General features: G+C 43.7%; 1 protein-coding gene across 1 annotated transcript; it reads right to left on the reverse strand.

The window, feature by feature from the left end:
• Positions 1 to 28: 28 nt before the first annotated feature.
• On the reverse strand, positions 29 to 15,723 carry LOC128744505 (uncharacterized). The gene is made up of 5 exons (XM_053841566.1): positions 15,374 to 15,723; positions 6,981 to 8,402; positions 921 to 1,248; positions 564 to 857; positions 29 to 492 (listed from the first exon to the last, which is right to left on the reverse strand). The coding sequence occupies exons 1-5, from the start codon at positions 15,508 to 15,510 to the stop codon at positions 226 to 228; spliced, it is 2,448 nt and encodes an 815-aa protein (XP_053697541.1). The 5' UTR covers positions 15,511 to 15,723; the 3' UTR covers positions 29 to 225.
• Positions 15,724 to 16,324: the final 601 nt, after the last annotated feature.

Below are 16,324 nucleotides of genomic sequence, written 5' to 3' on the forward strand. Positions count from 1 at the left end.
GACGCATTTTAAAGGTTTTCGGATTCAAAAGAAACCAACCGGGAGCTCTCGCTAACTTCTACTTATATTTAACGCTCGATAAAATTTACAGATAATCTAGCAACAAGCATTATAACGTACAGTTAAAATTTTTGTTTAAAAGAAATCAACATGAAAATTACTAACACTAAATAAAATTACAAAACATTTCCTAGCATCTTCGACCGTAGTGCTCTTCTTCTCCGGCTAATCTCGCTCGTCGGAGCTGTTCGCCGCGCTGTTTGCCGGACTTATATTGGGCACCAAATCGAATGCTAGCTGCATCTTGACGCAATCCCGTTTCCGATTTTTGTAGGTTAAACTGTTCGATCGCGGCTTGCGGCGCATAAAGTGCTTCTCGACCCATTTCAGCATCGTCAGCACCGAATCGGTCGAGGGAAGACGCCGCTCGGCGGACGTTTTGACGATCTGCGCGTTGGTAATTCGGAACGTGGCTGCCAGCCCCTTCAGTGCCTGTTGGTTTTGGAACAAATTGTTAGTGGTTATCATTTACATATTTTAATTTAGGAAGTAATTTCTCATACCATCATGGCATCCTCATCGGTCACGTCATCACCGGCGTAGATGATCTTGATGCGTTCGCTCCAGTCGACACCGAACGCCGTGCGGAGAATGTAGATCGATGCACGGCCCTTGTTCCACTGTACCGGAGGTTTCGCTTCCACGGCACAGTGCGCCTCAGTGGCTCGGAATCCATTCTGAATTATCAGATGGCGGGCTTTTTCAACTAGTTCCGTTCGCAGCTCCAGCGGTGTTTCACGATAGTGAAACGTCAGTAAAGCCCCTTTATTTTCCACCCAGGCGCCGTGGTGGCAAACCTATTAAAAATCAGGTAAATATTAATTTTGATAAATACTTTTTTACTAATAAAAGAAGCAAACCTCCTCTTGCAGTGCCTTCAGCAATCCGGTGACCTTGTCTTCGTACTCGATCGGCATCGGATGGATGAACTTGCTGCCGTCCGGGTGCAAGATTTCCAGCCCATGGTTTCCGGCGTAGGTTATTCCCTCGATACCGACCATCTTCTTGACGTTCTCCACGTTTCGACCGGAAATGACGGCAATGTACACGTCGGAGTGATTGGACAGCCGTTGAAGTACGTTTTTGGTCTCCGGCGGCAGAGTCGCCAGATCCGGATGGGGCGCGATCGGAGCCAGAGTACCGTCGTAATCCAGCAGCAGGGCCAGTTTGTGATTGTATCCGACGTAGCTGTACGTGAGTGAAAATTTATAAAGTCAGTCAGTAGGATAATAAGTACAGTGCGATATTGGAGTATAGAGTATAGTATAGAGCTGGGATAAAAAGTATCAAGTTTTACTTAATTTAGGGAGGTAAAATAAAGAAAATTCGAACAGTTTACTTTGAACAAAGTTTCAGCAGCATAGCTAAACTGTTCGAACTGGTAGTTTGAATCATAACGGTTTATTTTCTATTCATGCATTCATGCACACGAAGGCTTTTCGTTCGTACGTTCACGTTTTGCATTTCATTCAAGTTCTAGTTCTAGTTCAAGCCGATCATTCGAACGGTATAGACGGGTATCGCGTGTGCTAAGCACTATTCGTGGTGAAGCTGAGTCTGCGGAAAGACTAGTTATTTCAGAGTTTAGTCCAACTAAAGTGCGTTAGTGGAGTCGTAAGATAAGCATTGGACACCTGGAAACTTGACTAACTTTGCCTTTGTGTAAGGCGATTTGAACGGGAGCAGATTACACGTGTTCGACCCGCGATTCGACTGAAGTGTGATTTTAGTAAATTTCTGGTGTGCAGTGAGATGAAGAAAAGTTGCCACTCGAGTCATAATCAAGCCAGTTGGTGGTAAAGGCAAAAGTTAGCGGGGGGATAAAGTTGGCCATTGAAAAAATTGGGCTATTCTAGTGAAATTGCAGCTTAGCGCGTGGGTTTCTGGCAGACGCAGAAGGAAAAGCAACGGTAAAAGCCGAAGCAAATGGGGTGAGTGTGAGTGAGTGATTGATGATCGCGCCATTCATGGCAATCTGTGTGGCACCGCCAAGTTTTATTAGTAAAGTAGTGAAAGTGCGTTTAGTGGTGCGCGATTTCTTATCGGTGTAAGTAAAGTGATCAGTGCGATCAGTGAGATATAGCGCAAGTATATTTTCCGTAGCTTGTGCTGTGGGATTTCTAATTGGAACGCGTATGTAATAGTAAAGTAAGGCGCATTCAACATGAAAGTGAAGAAAAAGATCTTGGTTTCCCAAAAACCGATACTGGTTCCGGCGGAGGAACATCTAGTAGCTACTTCGTAGATCCTGAGCAGGTATGAAAAGCAAATTGATTTATTATAGTCGATAACCTCGATAACTGATAACGATAAACGACGGCAAATGATCGCTCGATAGTTCGTGCGTAAGCCAAGAACAAAAAAAAAATGAATTTCAGAAGTTTTTATAATTTTTTTGTAAATGTTGTTTAAATTTTCATTAAAAAACGTTATTCTACGAAAATGTAGCCCAATAGTAAAGTGACCAGATTTTTTCTGGTTGAATGCGGGACATATTGAGCGGCTAATTTGTCAAATCTTGGGTCAATCGGGCCAATCGCCAATTTTCCAGACGTTTCAGAAGCAGCACGTCGTTTTCGATCGCCTGTTCCGGGTTGCGGTGATGCTGCTGAAGAGAACGATTTTCGTTGTACTGCCGTCCTGTAGCCTTACGACGTGTTCAGCCCACCGTAGCTTACCGACTTTAGCCAAATGTACGATGGAAATCTCTTCAAGCAGTGCCTGTTATCTAAATACACGAACTTAGCTACCACTGGAAGTTCGTCGCCGTTAAGGCTACGGTTTGTCTCTTTTTGAGCCTCTTAAGTTCATGTAATTGATCTTCGACGCATTTATTTTAATCCCAATCCTCCTAGACTCCGCTTTCTGCTTGGCGTAGAATGAATCTGTAGAAGAGATTCGGGAATGTATTCGCGATGCGCAAGAAACACTCGTTCCAAATTAGCTCTGATCAGTTGCGCCAGTTTGTCCGGAAAGCCGGGTTCCTGCATTATCTACCACAGCTGGCTTCGATTGACAGTATCGTATGCGGCTTTGAAGTCAATTAACGTGTGTTTCGTGGACACATTGTACTCTATACAATCTGCAGGATCTGTCGGATGGTAAAAATTTGGTTCGTAGTGACGCGAGGTTCGATAAAGCCCACATGTTAATTCCCTATTAAACCTTACACTGTCGGTGATTGCCGACATATTAGGACGTAGGAAAGTGCCTTGACGGTTGTGTAGTTCATAGCAAATTTATTTAGAGGCAACTTAATACAACATTACAATAATTTTTCAGCAGACTGTACTGTTTTCAACCATTTTTAGTAAATGAAGAACGTTTTGAAAAACGTGTTGAAATTTTTAGTAGAAAATATGTCCCACCTGTAGCGTTTGGACATATTACCGGCATATAAAAACAATGTCAAACACTTTCCGGGACACCGGACAATCCGGGACAAGTCATTGAAATCCGGGACGTCTGGTCAACATACCCAATAGGTAGCGAAGACGAGCATAATGGACGTTAGGTATATTTTGCACCAATCGGCTCACTTTGAAAAAGCAGAAAATTACTTCGCTTATTGCATATAGAATAGGTCGATGCGAGGACTAGGGAATACTAATAAGCCTTGACAGCAGAGCCGGCGTTTAGCCCGGCAAATCTTTGCGGTCGCACAGAGCCTCGTGCTTCAGGGAGCCTCGCGGTTGGTGATGACTGGAGAAAACGTCAAAAATTGTAGTGGACAATCCTTGGCTGTATATAACACAATTGGCTGCTCAGAATTATTTGCATGATTTGCATTATTTTCTTTCCCCCTTAATTTAAATGCAGAGTGTAAAGTGTTAAGAATTAATCGATGAATTAGGCCTCGCTGTTTCACGCTGATGCACGCTGATTCGAGTATTCGATTAAATGGGCACTTAGCTCTTGTTCCAGTAAAATCACCAGATCCGGATGGTATTCTACCCACTTCCTTACTGAAAATGGACCGCGTTATAACTTCCAAGCTCCCGGACTCACGTTGGGACATATCCCAAGGAATTGTCAGAAAGTAGGCAGATATCTAAAGGCATACCTAAAGTAGATAAGCAAGAGAAAATCATGCATTCTCAAGTTGATGGAGAAAAACGCGGATAACTACATCCGCAATGAGTTTTCAAAAAAAATCCGTGGCATGAAAATCAACATACATACCAACACGGTAAATCTGCAGAAACCGCATTGCACTGTGTAGTAAAGTTAATCGAGAAAACGCTCAAATATCAAGAGGCGGTATTTAGTGTTTTCCCTAATATTCAAGGTGCTTTCGATAACATGCCCTTCGCATTAATTATTACGGTTGTGGTGTAATCATGTGTGGCCCTCCTTCGAAATGAAATCGATCACAACAATGAGCAAGATTCAAGAAATGTTTTCGAGCAGAGAAATCATACCATGATTGGGAGAGACGTCGCTCACGATTTTGGCGATGAAAGGAAGTCCACAAGTAGTTCTGGTGGCTGTCACATTCATTAACAAGCTATCGCAGCTTAGTTATGAGACTGTTGCTTATGCCACCAAAGGAAACCATACAAAAATAGTCGTTATACCATTCACTATGCGAAAAAAAAACATCGTTATTCCCCCTATTCTGATGTCTAACTGTCAGGCTGGGCTTCAGTAATGTAGGAATAATTCTATAACTGAACTGGGCTGCCCACCTAGATGATGCTGTTAAGAAAGCATCTGGTTGGAATCAAATACAGGGTTGTAGACTAAACAGTTAAACAGTGAACTACGCACACTCAGAGGACTTCTAACTGGACACAGTCCCGCTCTTTCTTATTTAAAGTATATTGGATGATGTCGACACCTGCCGCTTTGTAACTTTGAACTTTAAAGTTCAGCGCATCTGCTCTGTAATCGCGGGGCTCTTGCTTTATCTAGGCATATCTTCAGAAGTTTCCTTCTCACTCCGTACCGAGTATATAACTCAAATCCCAAAAAGTCATTGTTTTTATTAGCCATGTAGGACCGAATTGAGGCACCGGGTTACAACTATCTAGGCCAACTTCATCAATGGGCTTGAGCAGTCCGTAAACCGTGACACCAATCGAAGTCTGTCCCAAAAGAAGATTGTCACTGTGGCGTTTTAAGCCAATTCCCTTCTGGCATAGAAAAACGCCACGCTGCTTAATCTGTACAGGGCCTCGCACGCTGTATTGCCGGCTCTGCCTGACAGGTGTGATTTCCTCGCAGAGGACTCCTATTTTTACCTCCTAGTGATATAACGCCGGTTGAAACTAAGGTGACATAGATACGGACAGGAAAAGAGGCACTCATACGAATGACGGGAGCGTCTGTTCCCATGTCAGCTCTACATTTGTCAACTTAGTGAGCGCCTGAACTCCAGGTTAGGAGCGGTTCACGACAGCGTCTGATCCGGAGTGGGCGGTTGAATTAAGAAACGTAATGTCTCGTCGTTGAAGCTTAGATTGCAACTCCTTTACGAGCCTCAGTAGCATGGGGAATCAAGCAAATACGGATCGGAATATTCGACATCGACCGACATAAGAACGACAAATGGAGACTCGGTACTTGGAACTGCAGATCGCTGAATTTCGTGGGTGGTGACAGGGTGCTGCTAAAACGCACCCCAAAAGTTCGGCATTGTGATACTGCAGAAGATCTGTCGGAAAGACAAGGTGTGGCTTTGTAGTGAAGGGAGAATACAGGATCGCGTGGTAGATTGGAAGGCGAACAACAAGAGGACGAGTCTACTGAGGATAAAAGGTCGTTTCTTAGCCATTACAGCATCATCAATATGTACTGCCTACACCCGATGATGAGAAAAAAAGAGTTCTATGCGCGGCTGGAGCCCACGTACGACAGCTGGTCGTCACGGGGCATCGGGGATATGCATGCCCAAGTCGGTATGGAAGAAATGATGTATAAACTTCATAGCTTCCCGCGCTTTGGTGATCTGAAGTACCTTTTTCCCCGCAACGATATCCACAAAGTCACTTGAGTATCACCTGGCTAACGTACAATGAATCAGATTGACAATGTTATCATAGATGGCCGGTTCTTCTCTAACATCACGAACATACGTTTCCTACGGGGTGCGGATAGTGAATCTGATTATCACCTACTAGCAGTATATGTGCGCTGTCAAAGCTGCCAACCATATACCAGCACGTCAAATACTGGATAAGGCACTGCCTTCTTCTGAAGTGTTATGTGCTTCAATCCTCGAAGACGATTGGGACAGAGTACGCTCGGCAATCGAAAAGGCGTCACACTAGACAATGCCAACAAGCGGTAGAGAGAACTAGGGAGAACTTGGTCAAATACCAACGCACAACAAACAAAGCTGACCACGATCCTGAGGAGTAAACAATGTTAGAAGGAGGACAGAGGTCGTGAAGAATGAGAACAACTATTCCGAGCTAATGACACGCGTAGGTTTTACGAGAAGGTAAACTAATCTCGTAAGGGATACACACCCTCACCGAAATCTGTCATGTGTAGGAACGAGGGAGGGAATCTGATTACAAATAATAATTTCCTGATAATAATATATAACACTAGATTCAAGCTAATAGATTCAATTACGCGGAACCTGCATAAATTATTGAATCGCACTTTTGCCCCTCTTACTCTATGCGTTTTTGCAATAAATGTCTATTTCCACTGAAGTTTCTGAGAAAATAGGAGACCTCAATGTTGTTAAATATTGTTTTGGTTCATAAGTCCATGAACTATACCCGTGAACAGAATTTCATAAAACTTCAGATCTTTCAATCTAATTTGTACAATTTTGGAGAATGACCTTTGCCTACCCCCCTACAGCTAACTTCAGGGTTGGGATCTCGAGCTGGTTATATGACTTTCGAAAACATTTTGCCCAAGCTCTTAAACTGTGGCGATAAGTATAAAAAAACTCTACTTACTTCAACAGATACTCATCGAAATCATCCACCGAAACTGGCTGCATGGTGGTCGTACCGATGTCATCCTCCTCCAGCGAATCCATCGCTTTCAAAAACTGTCTCATCCAGTTGTTGACGTCCTGCTGCATCTCGCGCCTTCGCAACCGCGCCATCCGCAGCGAACGCTCGTCCTCGGGCATCGTCAGGGCCCGATGTATCACTTTCGCGGCCGATTCTATCTCGTACGGATTGCACAGCATCGCTTCGTGCATTGTTTCGCCGGCACCGGCGAACGGGGATACGATCAGCACTCCAGGCGGTTCGTTGATCTGACAAGCAACGAATTCCTTGGCGACCAAGTTCATACCGTCACGAAGTGGCGTCACTAGGCAGACCGATGCTTCCCGATAGAAGGCGGCCAGCTCTTCCTGTCCAACGCAACCGAAGATGTAGCGAATGGGAGACCAATTTGCGGTTGTGAAGCGTCCATTTATACGTCCGACCAACTGATCCATTTCTTCCTTAAGTTCTTGGTATTCCTTAACATCTGTTCTGGAGGGCACAGAAATTTGTAATAAACTAACATTTTCCCGATGCTCCGGATGCTTCTCCAGTAACACTTCGAAAGCTTTCAATCTGTTAACCAGTCCTTTCGTGTAGTCCAGCCTATCTACACCGAGGATGATTTTTTGTTTGGTTTTGATAACACGCTTTGCCTTTTTTGCCAGTTCTACGAACCTATCGAAGGGGATTCCGATCGGTAACGGTCTGACTCTTACCGATCTGCCGACGTGCTCGACTAGTAGATTTTTACGATCTACGCGACAGCCAAGATTTCTCTGACAGCAGTCCACAAAGTTTAGGCAATAATCCTGAATGTGGAAACCGATCATGTCACATGCAAGCATACCCTGCAGAATTTCATCGGACCACGGAAACAGTCTAAAAATGTCCCACGGAGGAAACGGTATGTGCAGGAAGAACGCTAAATGGCACGGAAGGTTTCGCTCTTCGGCCGCTTCACGAACCCAATTTGCTGCCAGCATAAGGTGGTAGTCGTGAATCCAGATGATTGGAATTCCGGGATTCTTTTTCTGCTTCAAACATCGCTCCAGGGCCTCAATCGTTTGGGCGGCAAACTCTTTGTTCACCTCGTAGTATGCCCGCCAGTTGTTGGCACAGAACGTGGCCCGTCCGGGCATCGAATGGAACAGCGGCCAAAAGGTTCCGTTACAGCAGCCATTGTAGTAGTCATCGAACAGCTTCGGTTCCACGTTGACTGAAACGACCTGTTCCGACAGCAGACCGGCCGTCGGCGTGCGATCCGATGGATCGGACTCCGGAATGCTATCGGTCTCGGTCAGTGTCATACCCGACCAGCCGACCCACAGACCTTTGCCCTTGATCACGACGGGTGCCACGGCCGTCACCAAACCACCAGCACTGAAAGTTTGAGAAGAAAAAAAAAGACAAAATTGATTAGACATTCGTTGGGTACAATGTGGTAATAGATCGACGGTGTTGTTGTTATCAATTTTTTCCAGGAATGCGAATCCAGTGCGCAAAAATGGCACATATGACGTACCGTTAGGATCATTCAATTTGGCCTTTATATAAGGCTAGCTATATTTATACGGAGAGGAAAGAAAATCACATAACAAATCTACAAATAACACTGAGGTGGAGTAGTAAACATGAACGGGGAAATAGTTTTGTTTTAAGATGTCATAAACTGATAAGAGGGGCTTCGCGAAGCAAGAACACTGTTGATTGAGCTGATAATCACGTGATACGTGTTGTGCCATACGTGCTCGTCAGGAGACTATCGCAAAATGATAAGCTTTGCCGGTTGTGACGAAAATATGTCCTTTAGAAGACAGAATTACTGTTTTCATTATAACACTCAAACATAAAAAAATAAACATGTGACTAATATACATCATCGTGTTCTGTAGGAAGTTTCCTAGAAGGTGATGTCTAATTAACGTATACTTTCAAAGTATTGTTTGAATTAGAAAGGCACAAATTAAATTGTTGCATTTTGAGCGTCACTATGGATTCGCCTGTGGCTGTACGGTTGAAATCTTTCTGCTTTCTTTGCGGGTTAAAGGTGTCTGCTATACTTTTGATAATGCCATTTGTTATGCGAAACTTTCCAGTCCTCCTGTTGTTCTGTTGTTGGTCTGGTTTACGTCAATGTGCTCGATGACGGAGATTTTCGATTCTAAATTACGTAAACGGACTTTAGGGTCATTGTTGAATGTAGATTCGGTTTTTGTGACGCACTGCATACAGAATAGAAGAATGAACATTGCGTATCGTTGTTGGCAATTGTTATCTGGAGAGTTTGTATAGGACGTATTCACTTCGACCATCAACTATAGAATTCCTACAAACCGAAGGACTAAAACAAACCGACGAAAGTAGTAGACAACAAAGGTTTCTACGAAGATGTAGAAAGATGGCTAACCGGATGGAATACGGAAACTGAGCATCTCGCCAAAAACTGTTAGCTCTCAAGTCGTCTATCGAGTATGGTTTATCCACTGAAAAATTATTGACTAGCGGCGATTGTTTCAATTTTTTATAACTATAGTGTTTTACAATCGACGCTGACTGCAGAAGAAAGTAATGAAACAAAAATGTTTATAGCATCCAAACAGAGTGGGACAAGATGCGAACGAGTGGAAAATTAGGTAAGGGAAGGTCACTTAAGCTACGCTTATTAGGTATGTGTACCGTTCCTTCTTTTATTTTGTCCAACCTACATGAGCCCTACAACGGGTTGGTAACCGCCTTGAAATACCGATTATAGAATGGCTTCAGCTTGGAGTTCGTCAAAAGGAAGCAAATGGAAGCGTGGATAGAGAAAGTTCCGGCGGAGATGGGAAGCAAGTATTCAAGTTTGGAGCAAAGTCAAAATAGCCGGAAAAGGAGAAGAAGACATCTCCGGCAAGCGAAAAAGGCAGGGGACCAGATAACAAACCTTCCAATCTGAAAGCACACTAAGTAGTTGCAAAGGATAAACTAGAAGCGAGAGTGATATGTTTGACAGCTGGACCGGTACTGTAGGGAGGTCCTGCTGTGGTCACCTCCCTTATGACCAGCAACACATCAATTCTGGAGGAAGTCAAAACGACAGCCACCAGCATTGACTTGCTGGGAAGAAGCAAAAGGGAATTGCGTTTTTGCACTGATGAGTGGCCTGCCTTCGATGAGTAAACTGTGCGATTAGAGATGCTGAATGGATTTTGATGAGGACGATGGGTAAACGAGTTGAGTTGCAACAGAAGGTCTCGGTGGTCCCTATAAAATGGCACTGCTGATAGAAAGAATCGCACGCAAGAAAGATCCATTGTCTCTTGTCCGAGACGAGGTTCACCAAGAAATATGGGGATGGAGTGGTTTCTGTTGCCAATTTCGCCAAATTCTCTTCCTACATCGGTGTTTGGTGTTACAAGCAAGATATCAAATTCTACGGTCCACCGTGTGGTTGGATCGGAGGCCTACATTCTTGTGCAGGACGAAAAACGGCAGAAGCACGACTACAAGATCAAGGTTCTGAAGGTAAGAAGGCGTATAGATTCCTGAGAATTCGCGCTTCCATGAGTTAAAGAGAGGAACTTTACTGTACTATAACTTATCGGAAGAAATGAGGAAGCCATCTGAAATCCTACAGAACGGAAAGGAATATCGTAGCATTTCCGGTTCTGAGCAGTCAGTTGGCCCGTATTTTTTTTTTTTTTTTTTTTTTTTTGAATTTCACCTGGGAGAGTAGCACTGCCCTTGCAATAGTCCTGCACTTTAATAGCTGGCTACGAAGTCTGTCGAATAAAAACAGAAGGTCAGGTTCCGATAACGGAATATAGCACCTAGGCTTTGCTTTTTTATTTTCCGAAGGGCTACCATATTCCCGAGCTCCAACTTCCTTGAACCGGACTACCTACTCGTGCTGTTTCAAGCAGTCGTCTCCATTTGACTTGGTAACTCAGGTCACTCGTCACCAATTACCCAGGCGCCTCAGGAGTCACTGTGGACCTGGACGAGACATCTCGCACGTTTGGCCCCATTGTTCCTGGTGCCAGTGGAGTTGCTGAAGGGTGCCGTTTTCGTCGCATTGTCGCCTGGTATCCCTTCGACGTAGCCTAACAATACACCAGATATACGATAGGAGTCTCTCCAAGCAGTGATTGCAGATCATGATGTATACGCGTCGTAAAGCTTCTCTATCAAAGTCGATTGTAAAGCCTTGCAGTTGGCAACTTTTGTTAAAACGTGTGACTCTTATTTTGATGCCGGCTCGCCGGTTTACACCTTCGATAGCGATGTTAAGTACCATACAGGGCAGTCTATTCCCTTGCAGTAACCCTCTGCGCGACTCGAGGAAACTCGAGAGTGCCACCAAAACACGTTCGTTGAACATCAATTGCTCTGGAGTAGCTTAGATTAACCGTGTAATTTTATGCGGAAATTATTTATCGTGCATTAACTATCATAGCTGTTCGTGCTCGATTGAATCCTATGCTGCCTTGAAATTCATGAAAACATGATGCGTGGGTACGCCCGTACCCCCGACATTTCTGGACGATTTGTCCGAGTATGAAAGTTTAATTTGTAGTATCACTGTAGTTGCCAATAATATATACCACTAACGCGCTGACCAAAACACAAACGTTACCATAAAGCCCGCTTGATATTGCCCTACGAAATATCTTACTATTGGAGGAAGACGGCGTAACACGATCTGGGGGAGCACTTTGTAGGAAGCGTTGACCAGCGTATTGACGCGACAACAGCTATCCAGCAGATTGCTGTTTTTATAGATCGGGCAAACCACATCTTCCATCCGTTCCTCCGGTAGTTTCTTCTCCTCCCTGCCACTGCAAGGAATTCTTTACCGTGCTTGTAGAGTTCTGCCGGAAGTCGGTCCTGTGTCGTAAAGGTGTTACGTTTTTACGACAAAAGTCCGGTTTTATCCAGCACTTATCAGATATTCAGCTGCAGATGTGTAATCTTCTCATGAACGAACGTGAGGTGATCGAGAGGTGGAAGCAGTATTATGACGAGCACCTTAACAGCGATGTAGCTGAACATGAAGGTGACGATATGGCAATAGATCTTGGAGCACGTGCAGAAGACGACAGAATACCAGCCCCCGACCTCCAGGAGGTAGCAGAAGAGATCGGTCGGCTGAAGAACAATAAAGCGGCTGGGGCTGATCAGCTACCCGGTGAGCTGCTGAAATACGGTGGTGACACACTGGCTAGAGCGCTGTACTGGGTCATTGTCAAGAGTTGGGAGTATGAGCTGCTACCGGAGGAGTGGATGGAAGGCATCGTGTGTGTCCGATCTACAAAAAGGGCAACAAGTTGGATTGTTGTAATTACCGCGCAATCACACTGTTGAACGCCGCCTACAAGGTACTCTTCCAACTTTTATGTCCTCGATTATCACCATTTGCAAAGGAGTTCGTGGGGCAATATCAAGCGAGATTCATGGGTGCCCGTGCCACCACGGATCAGATTTTCGCGCTTCGGCAAGTGTTGCAGAAATGTCGCAAATACAACGTGCCCTCGCATCATTTATTCTTTTATTCATCGACTTCAAATCGGCGTATGACACGATCGATCGAGATCAGCTATGGCAGATTATGCACTACTACGGATTTCCGGATAAACTAACGCGATTGGTCAAGGCGACGATGGATCGAGTAATGTGTGTTGACCTCCCTCCCCGGATTCATTTAGACGGTGATGAAATCGAGGTAGTAGAAGAGTTCGTGTATCTGGGCTCACTGGTTACCGCAGACAACGACACCAGCAGAGAAACACAAAGACGCACTATGGCAGGAAATCGTGCCTACTTTGGACTCCGTAGGACGCTGCGATCGAACAAAATTCGCCACCGCACGAAGTTAACAAATCTACAAAACGCTGATTAGACCGATAATCCTTTACGGCCATGAGACATGGACTATGCTCGTGGAGGACCAACGCACCCTAAGTGCTGCTTAGCTGCTTGGGGAACCACTCATCGCTCACACCGCAAAAATCGGTCGGCTGCGATGGGCTGGGCACGTCGTGCGGATGTCGGACGACAGCCCGGTTGAAAAAGTTCTCAATAACGATCCGACTGGAACGAGTCGGCGGGGCGCGCAGCAAGCAAGATGGATCGATCAAGTGGAAGGCGACCTGCGGGCCCTACGCAGACTAGGTGGCTGGCGAATTGCGGCCATGGACCGATTGGAATGGAGACGACTTCTTCGTACAGCAGAGGAAACCATGGCTTAAAGCTGATTAAGTAAGTAAGTAAGCTGCAGATGTGTTCCATTGCTTCATGAATGGATCATGTTGAGTGCCAGTTAGTGACGAAAGAGCTGGTTGCGACTGCGATGTGTCAGTTTACCATTCACCATTCTAGTTACTACAGTCGCCCCAAAGAATGTTAGCACTGAGAACGTGTGAGGGTTCACCAACCTTGAGCGCGATGATGAAAGCAGTCAAAGAACTGAAACACGGAAAAACAGCTGGGAACGATGGTATACGTGCCGAATTTTTGAAAGATGGAAGCGAACAGCTGTGCTGTGCAATGCATCAAATAATCCTTAGGCTATGGGACGATAAAGGATTACCTGATTATTACTTTGATACCTGGTTGGTACTTTTCTAGCAAATACATAGGTCACAGCCTCAACATCAGCAAACACAACTCTCTCCCACATCCTTGTCCACAGGGTAAGACCGTAGCAGGAAATCTTTGCTGGCAAATACCAGCATGGTTTTCCAAAGGGGCGTTCTCAAAGAACTAATAACCTTACGATAGATATTCGAAAACTTTTGGGGATTCAATTTGCAGACGCGCAATTTGTTAATAGATTTCAAGGTAGCGTATGATTAAGTCAAACAACATGGGTTCACCACAAAAATTACTATCCAACAGTACAGTAATATGAACAGCTAAGGCGTGAAGTAATCGAACTATTATCATTGAATCTCACAATAGAGATCGAGTGACCTGAGGGCGTAAGATAATCGATTTGTTGCCGTCAAACACGAAATTTGATTGAAATTACCTTTGAGATTTAGGAAATTATGAAAGCACAATGAATGTCCAAAAAAATTTATAATTTCACTGACGTGTTAGAATCAGAGTAGGCATTTTTTATCAGAATAAGACAAATTGTTTACAGCATAGTGTGACGTCACCGGAGCAAGTCACGAACCAATTTTCCACTCTTGCAAAGAAAACCTTCGCCTTAATTAGCTGAAGTGTTGAATTAACCCAAAGCCACGGTGTGTGATGTTCTGTGTGCAACAAGTCGTATCAAACCGTGACCGGAAGACTTCAAAATAAAAAAATAGATCAAAATTCCCAGAATTTTGAAACTTCTGCTGCTTTTTCCAGAGCAAAATTTAGGAGACTATTATGTTTGGTTCTTTTTATAGAAACGTATGCAAAACCTTGGGCTTAAACGTCTTTAAAGACTTGAAGCTCCTTTATCGACACACTCCGCAGGCAGCTGTTAGAGTACAGGGCAATTACTGATCTAATCTAATCTAACGTGAACAGTTTATTAGGTTTTACAGTCTGAACTGAGAGTGTATTTATAAATATGCTGTAAATGTAAATATAAATATGCTAAATCTGTTCACTTGTTCTAAAGGTTTTCAATATTCTATTATAGCTTTCCTACATCAAAAATTGCCTGAAAATGTGACACTTTCCATTTAATACTGATAGTGCATCGAAACTGCAAAACAAATTTGTCTTAAATTACAATTTCTGATAAAAGTGTCTTCTGAGACGAATATTTTCTCTGATCAGTGCAATTTTTCTATTGTTCTATTGTAGTTCAACACCAATCATCAGTTAAAATGAATAAGTTTTGAGTAGTTTAAATCGATTGTTGAATATTTATATACATTTTTACATAAAAAAGCACGCAGCTAAGTCCTGATAAATTTTTAGACTTGAAAACTGAGTAATCCTCAGAGAGGATGAAAATATATTTTTTTTAGCAAAATGGCTTTTCGAAACAGCATTAAGAAGTTGATTTAAGAAAATCATCAGATATTCAATCAATATTTAAACGAATCAACATATATTTTCAAAACCTGATATAAAGTGATAATCTGTTTCAATATTGGTTGCACTCATCGACGAAATAAAATAACAGAACAGTTTAAGGTTATGTTTAATTTGACAAAATAAACTATCGGTAACAATTTTCAATTATACAACCGTACAGTAGTCAGCAGATTATTCCAACGAAAGGATAGCTGAAACTCAATAAAATTCGCATGCACCTAAAACAGCTGGTGCTAGAAGCTGCTATTTTTTTTTGGTAAAAATATTTCTAGTGTTTATTTTTTGCTATGCACACTGCCTCTAAGTCTTCGTTCCCGCTCACTCACCTGGCATGCCGACACAGCTGGCCCGTTATGGCATCCCGCTTCAGCACGAATGGTAATCTGTTGGAAACCACAATCAGACTGCTCTTGGTGTTGGCCTCCTGAGGGCTAGTAATAGTAATCTCACAATTGGCCGACATTTTCACGCTGACCCGAACGGACAGTGAAATAAAGCACGTGTAAATATAAAACTCGATACACTTCCTATTTCGTTTGCTTTTTTATTGTATCTCTCACAGTCACCGACCGTTCTGCATACTTTAGATGCAAAAACTGTAACCTTTACTGCACTGTTTCCCCGCGGTCCCGTCGAGGGAATCGATTGGATACTTCCCGAACCGGAGGATGCTGCCTCTGGTGTGGTTGAGATTCAACTGACTTCCGACAGTGTGTACCGACAGCTGATAAAGGACTCATCCAACAAGCAGATTGACTGCGCCCGAGGCCAAGCCCGGAAAGTCCGAGGTGTTATTGTTTTGTTCATCTTTACAAAATCCATGTGTATAAAGTTTCGAAGTCCCAGCGCTGCTGGCTGATTACGTTGCCCGTCGTATGTGCTCGTCGTTGCCGCTATCAACCGACCGTTGCTTGCGCTGGCTATCTCGCTCCGGTTCAGAACTTTTAACAGCCAATGGTTCGGTAACAATCAACAGGCTGTGTTCTCACGAGAGCCTTTCGATAGAACATTGTTTACCCGACCGAGCACAATCTTGAGTTATTGGTTTACCGTTAAAGGAATGGTATTCGGCCATAAGTTTGCTCTATGCGCAAATTCATCATATTTAGAAAACAAAAAATTAACTTTTTGGCAATTATACGGCACCTGGGTAATAGGTTCATGCATGCAGCTAAAATTATTGTTTCGTATTGACGTAATGACAGTTATGATCTAGAGGATTTAGTAACAAAAATGAGGTTTTAATCTCTTGCTGTTGTGATCATCTGGAGAAATTG

The sequence above is a fragment of the Sabethes cyaneus genome, chromosome 3 (genome assembly GCF_943734655.1).
Source record: "Sabethes cyaneus chromosome 3, idSabCyanKW18_F2, whole genome shotgun sequence".
Taxonomy (NCBI): Eukaryota; Metazoa; Arthropoda; class Insecta; order Diptera; family Culicidae; genus Sabethes; species Sabethes cyaneus.

Excerpts from the sequence above, each read along its gene's own strand:
- LOC128744505 (XM_053841566.1), bottom strand. The coding sequence starts at position 15,510 with ATGTCGGCCAATTGTGAGATTACTATTACTAGCCCTCAGGAGGCCAAC. Across the intron at positions 8,403-15,373 it reads CAGCTGTGTCGGCATGCCAG|TGCTGGTGGTTTGGTGACGG; the intron begins GTGAGTGAGCGG and ends TCAAACTTTCAG. Across the intron at positions 858-920 it reads TGAAGGCACTGCAAGAGGAG|GTTTGCCACCACGGCGCCTG; the intron begins GTTTGCTTCTTT and ends GATTTTTAATAG.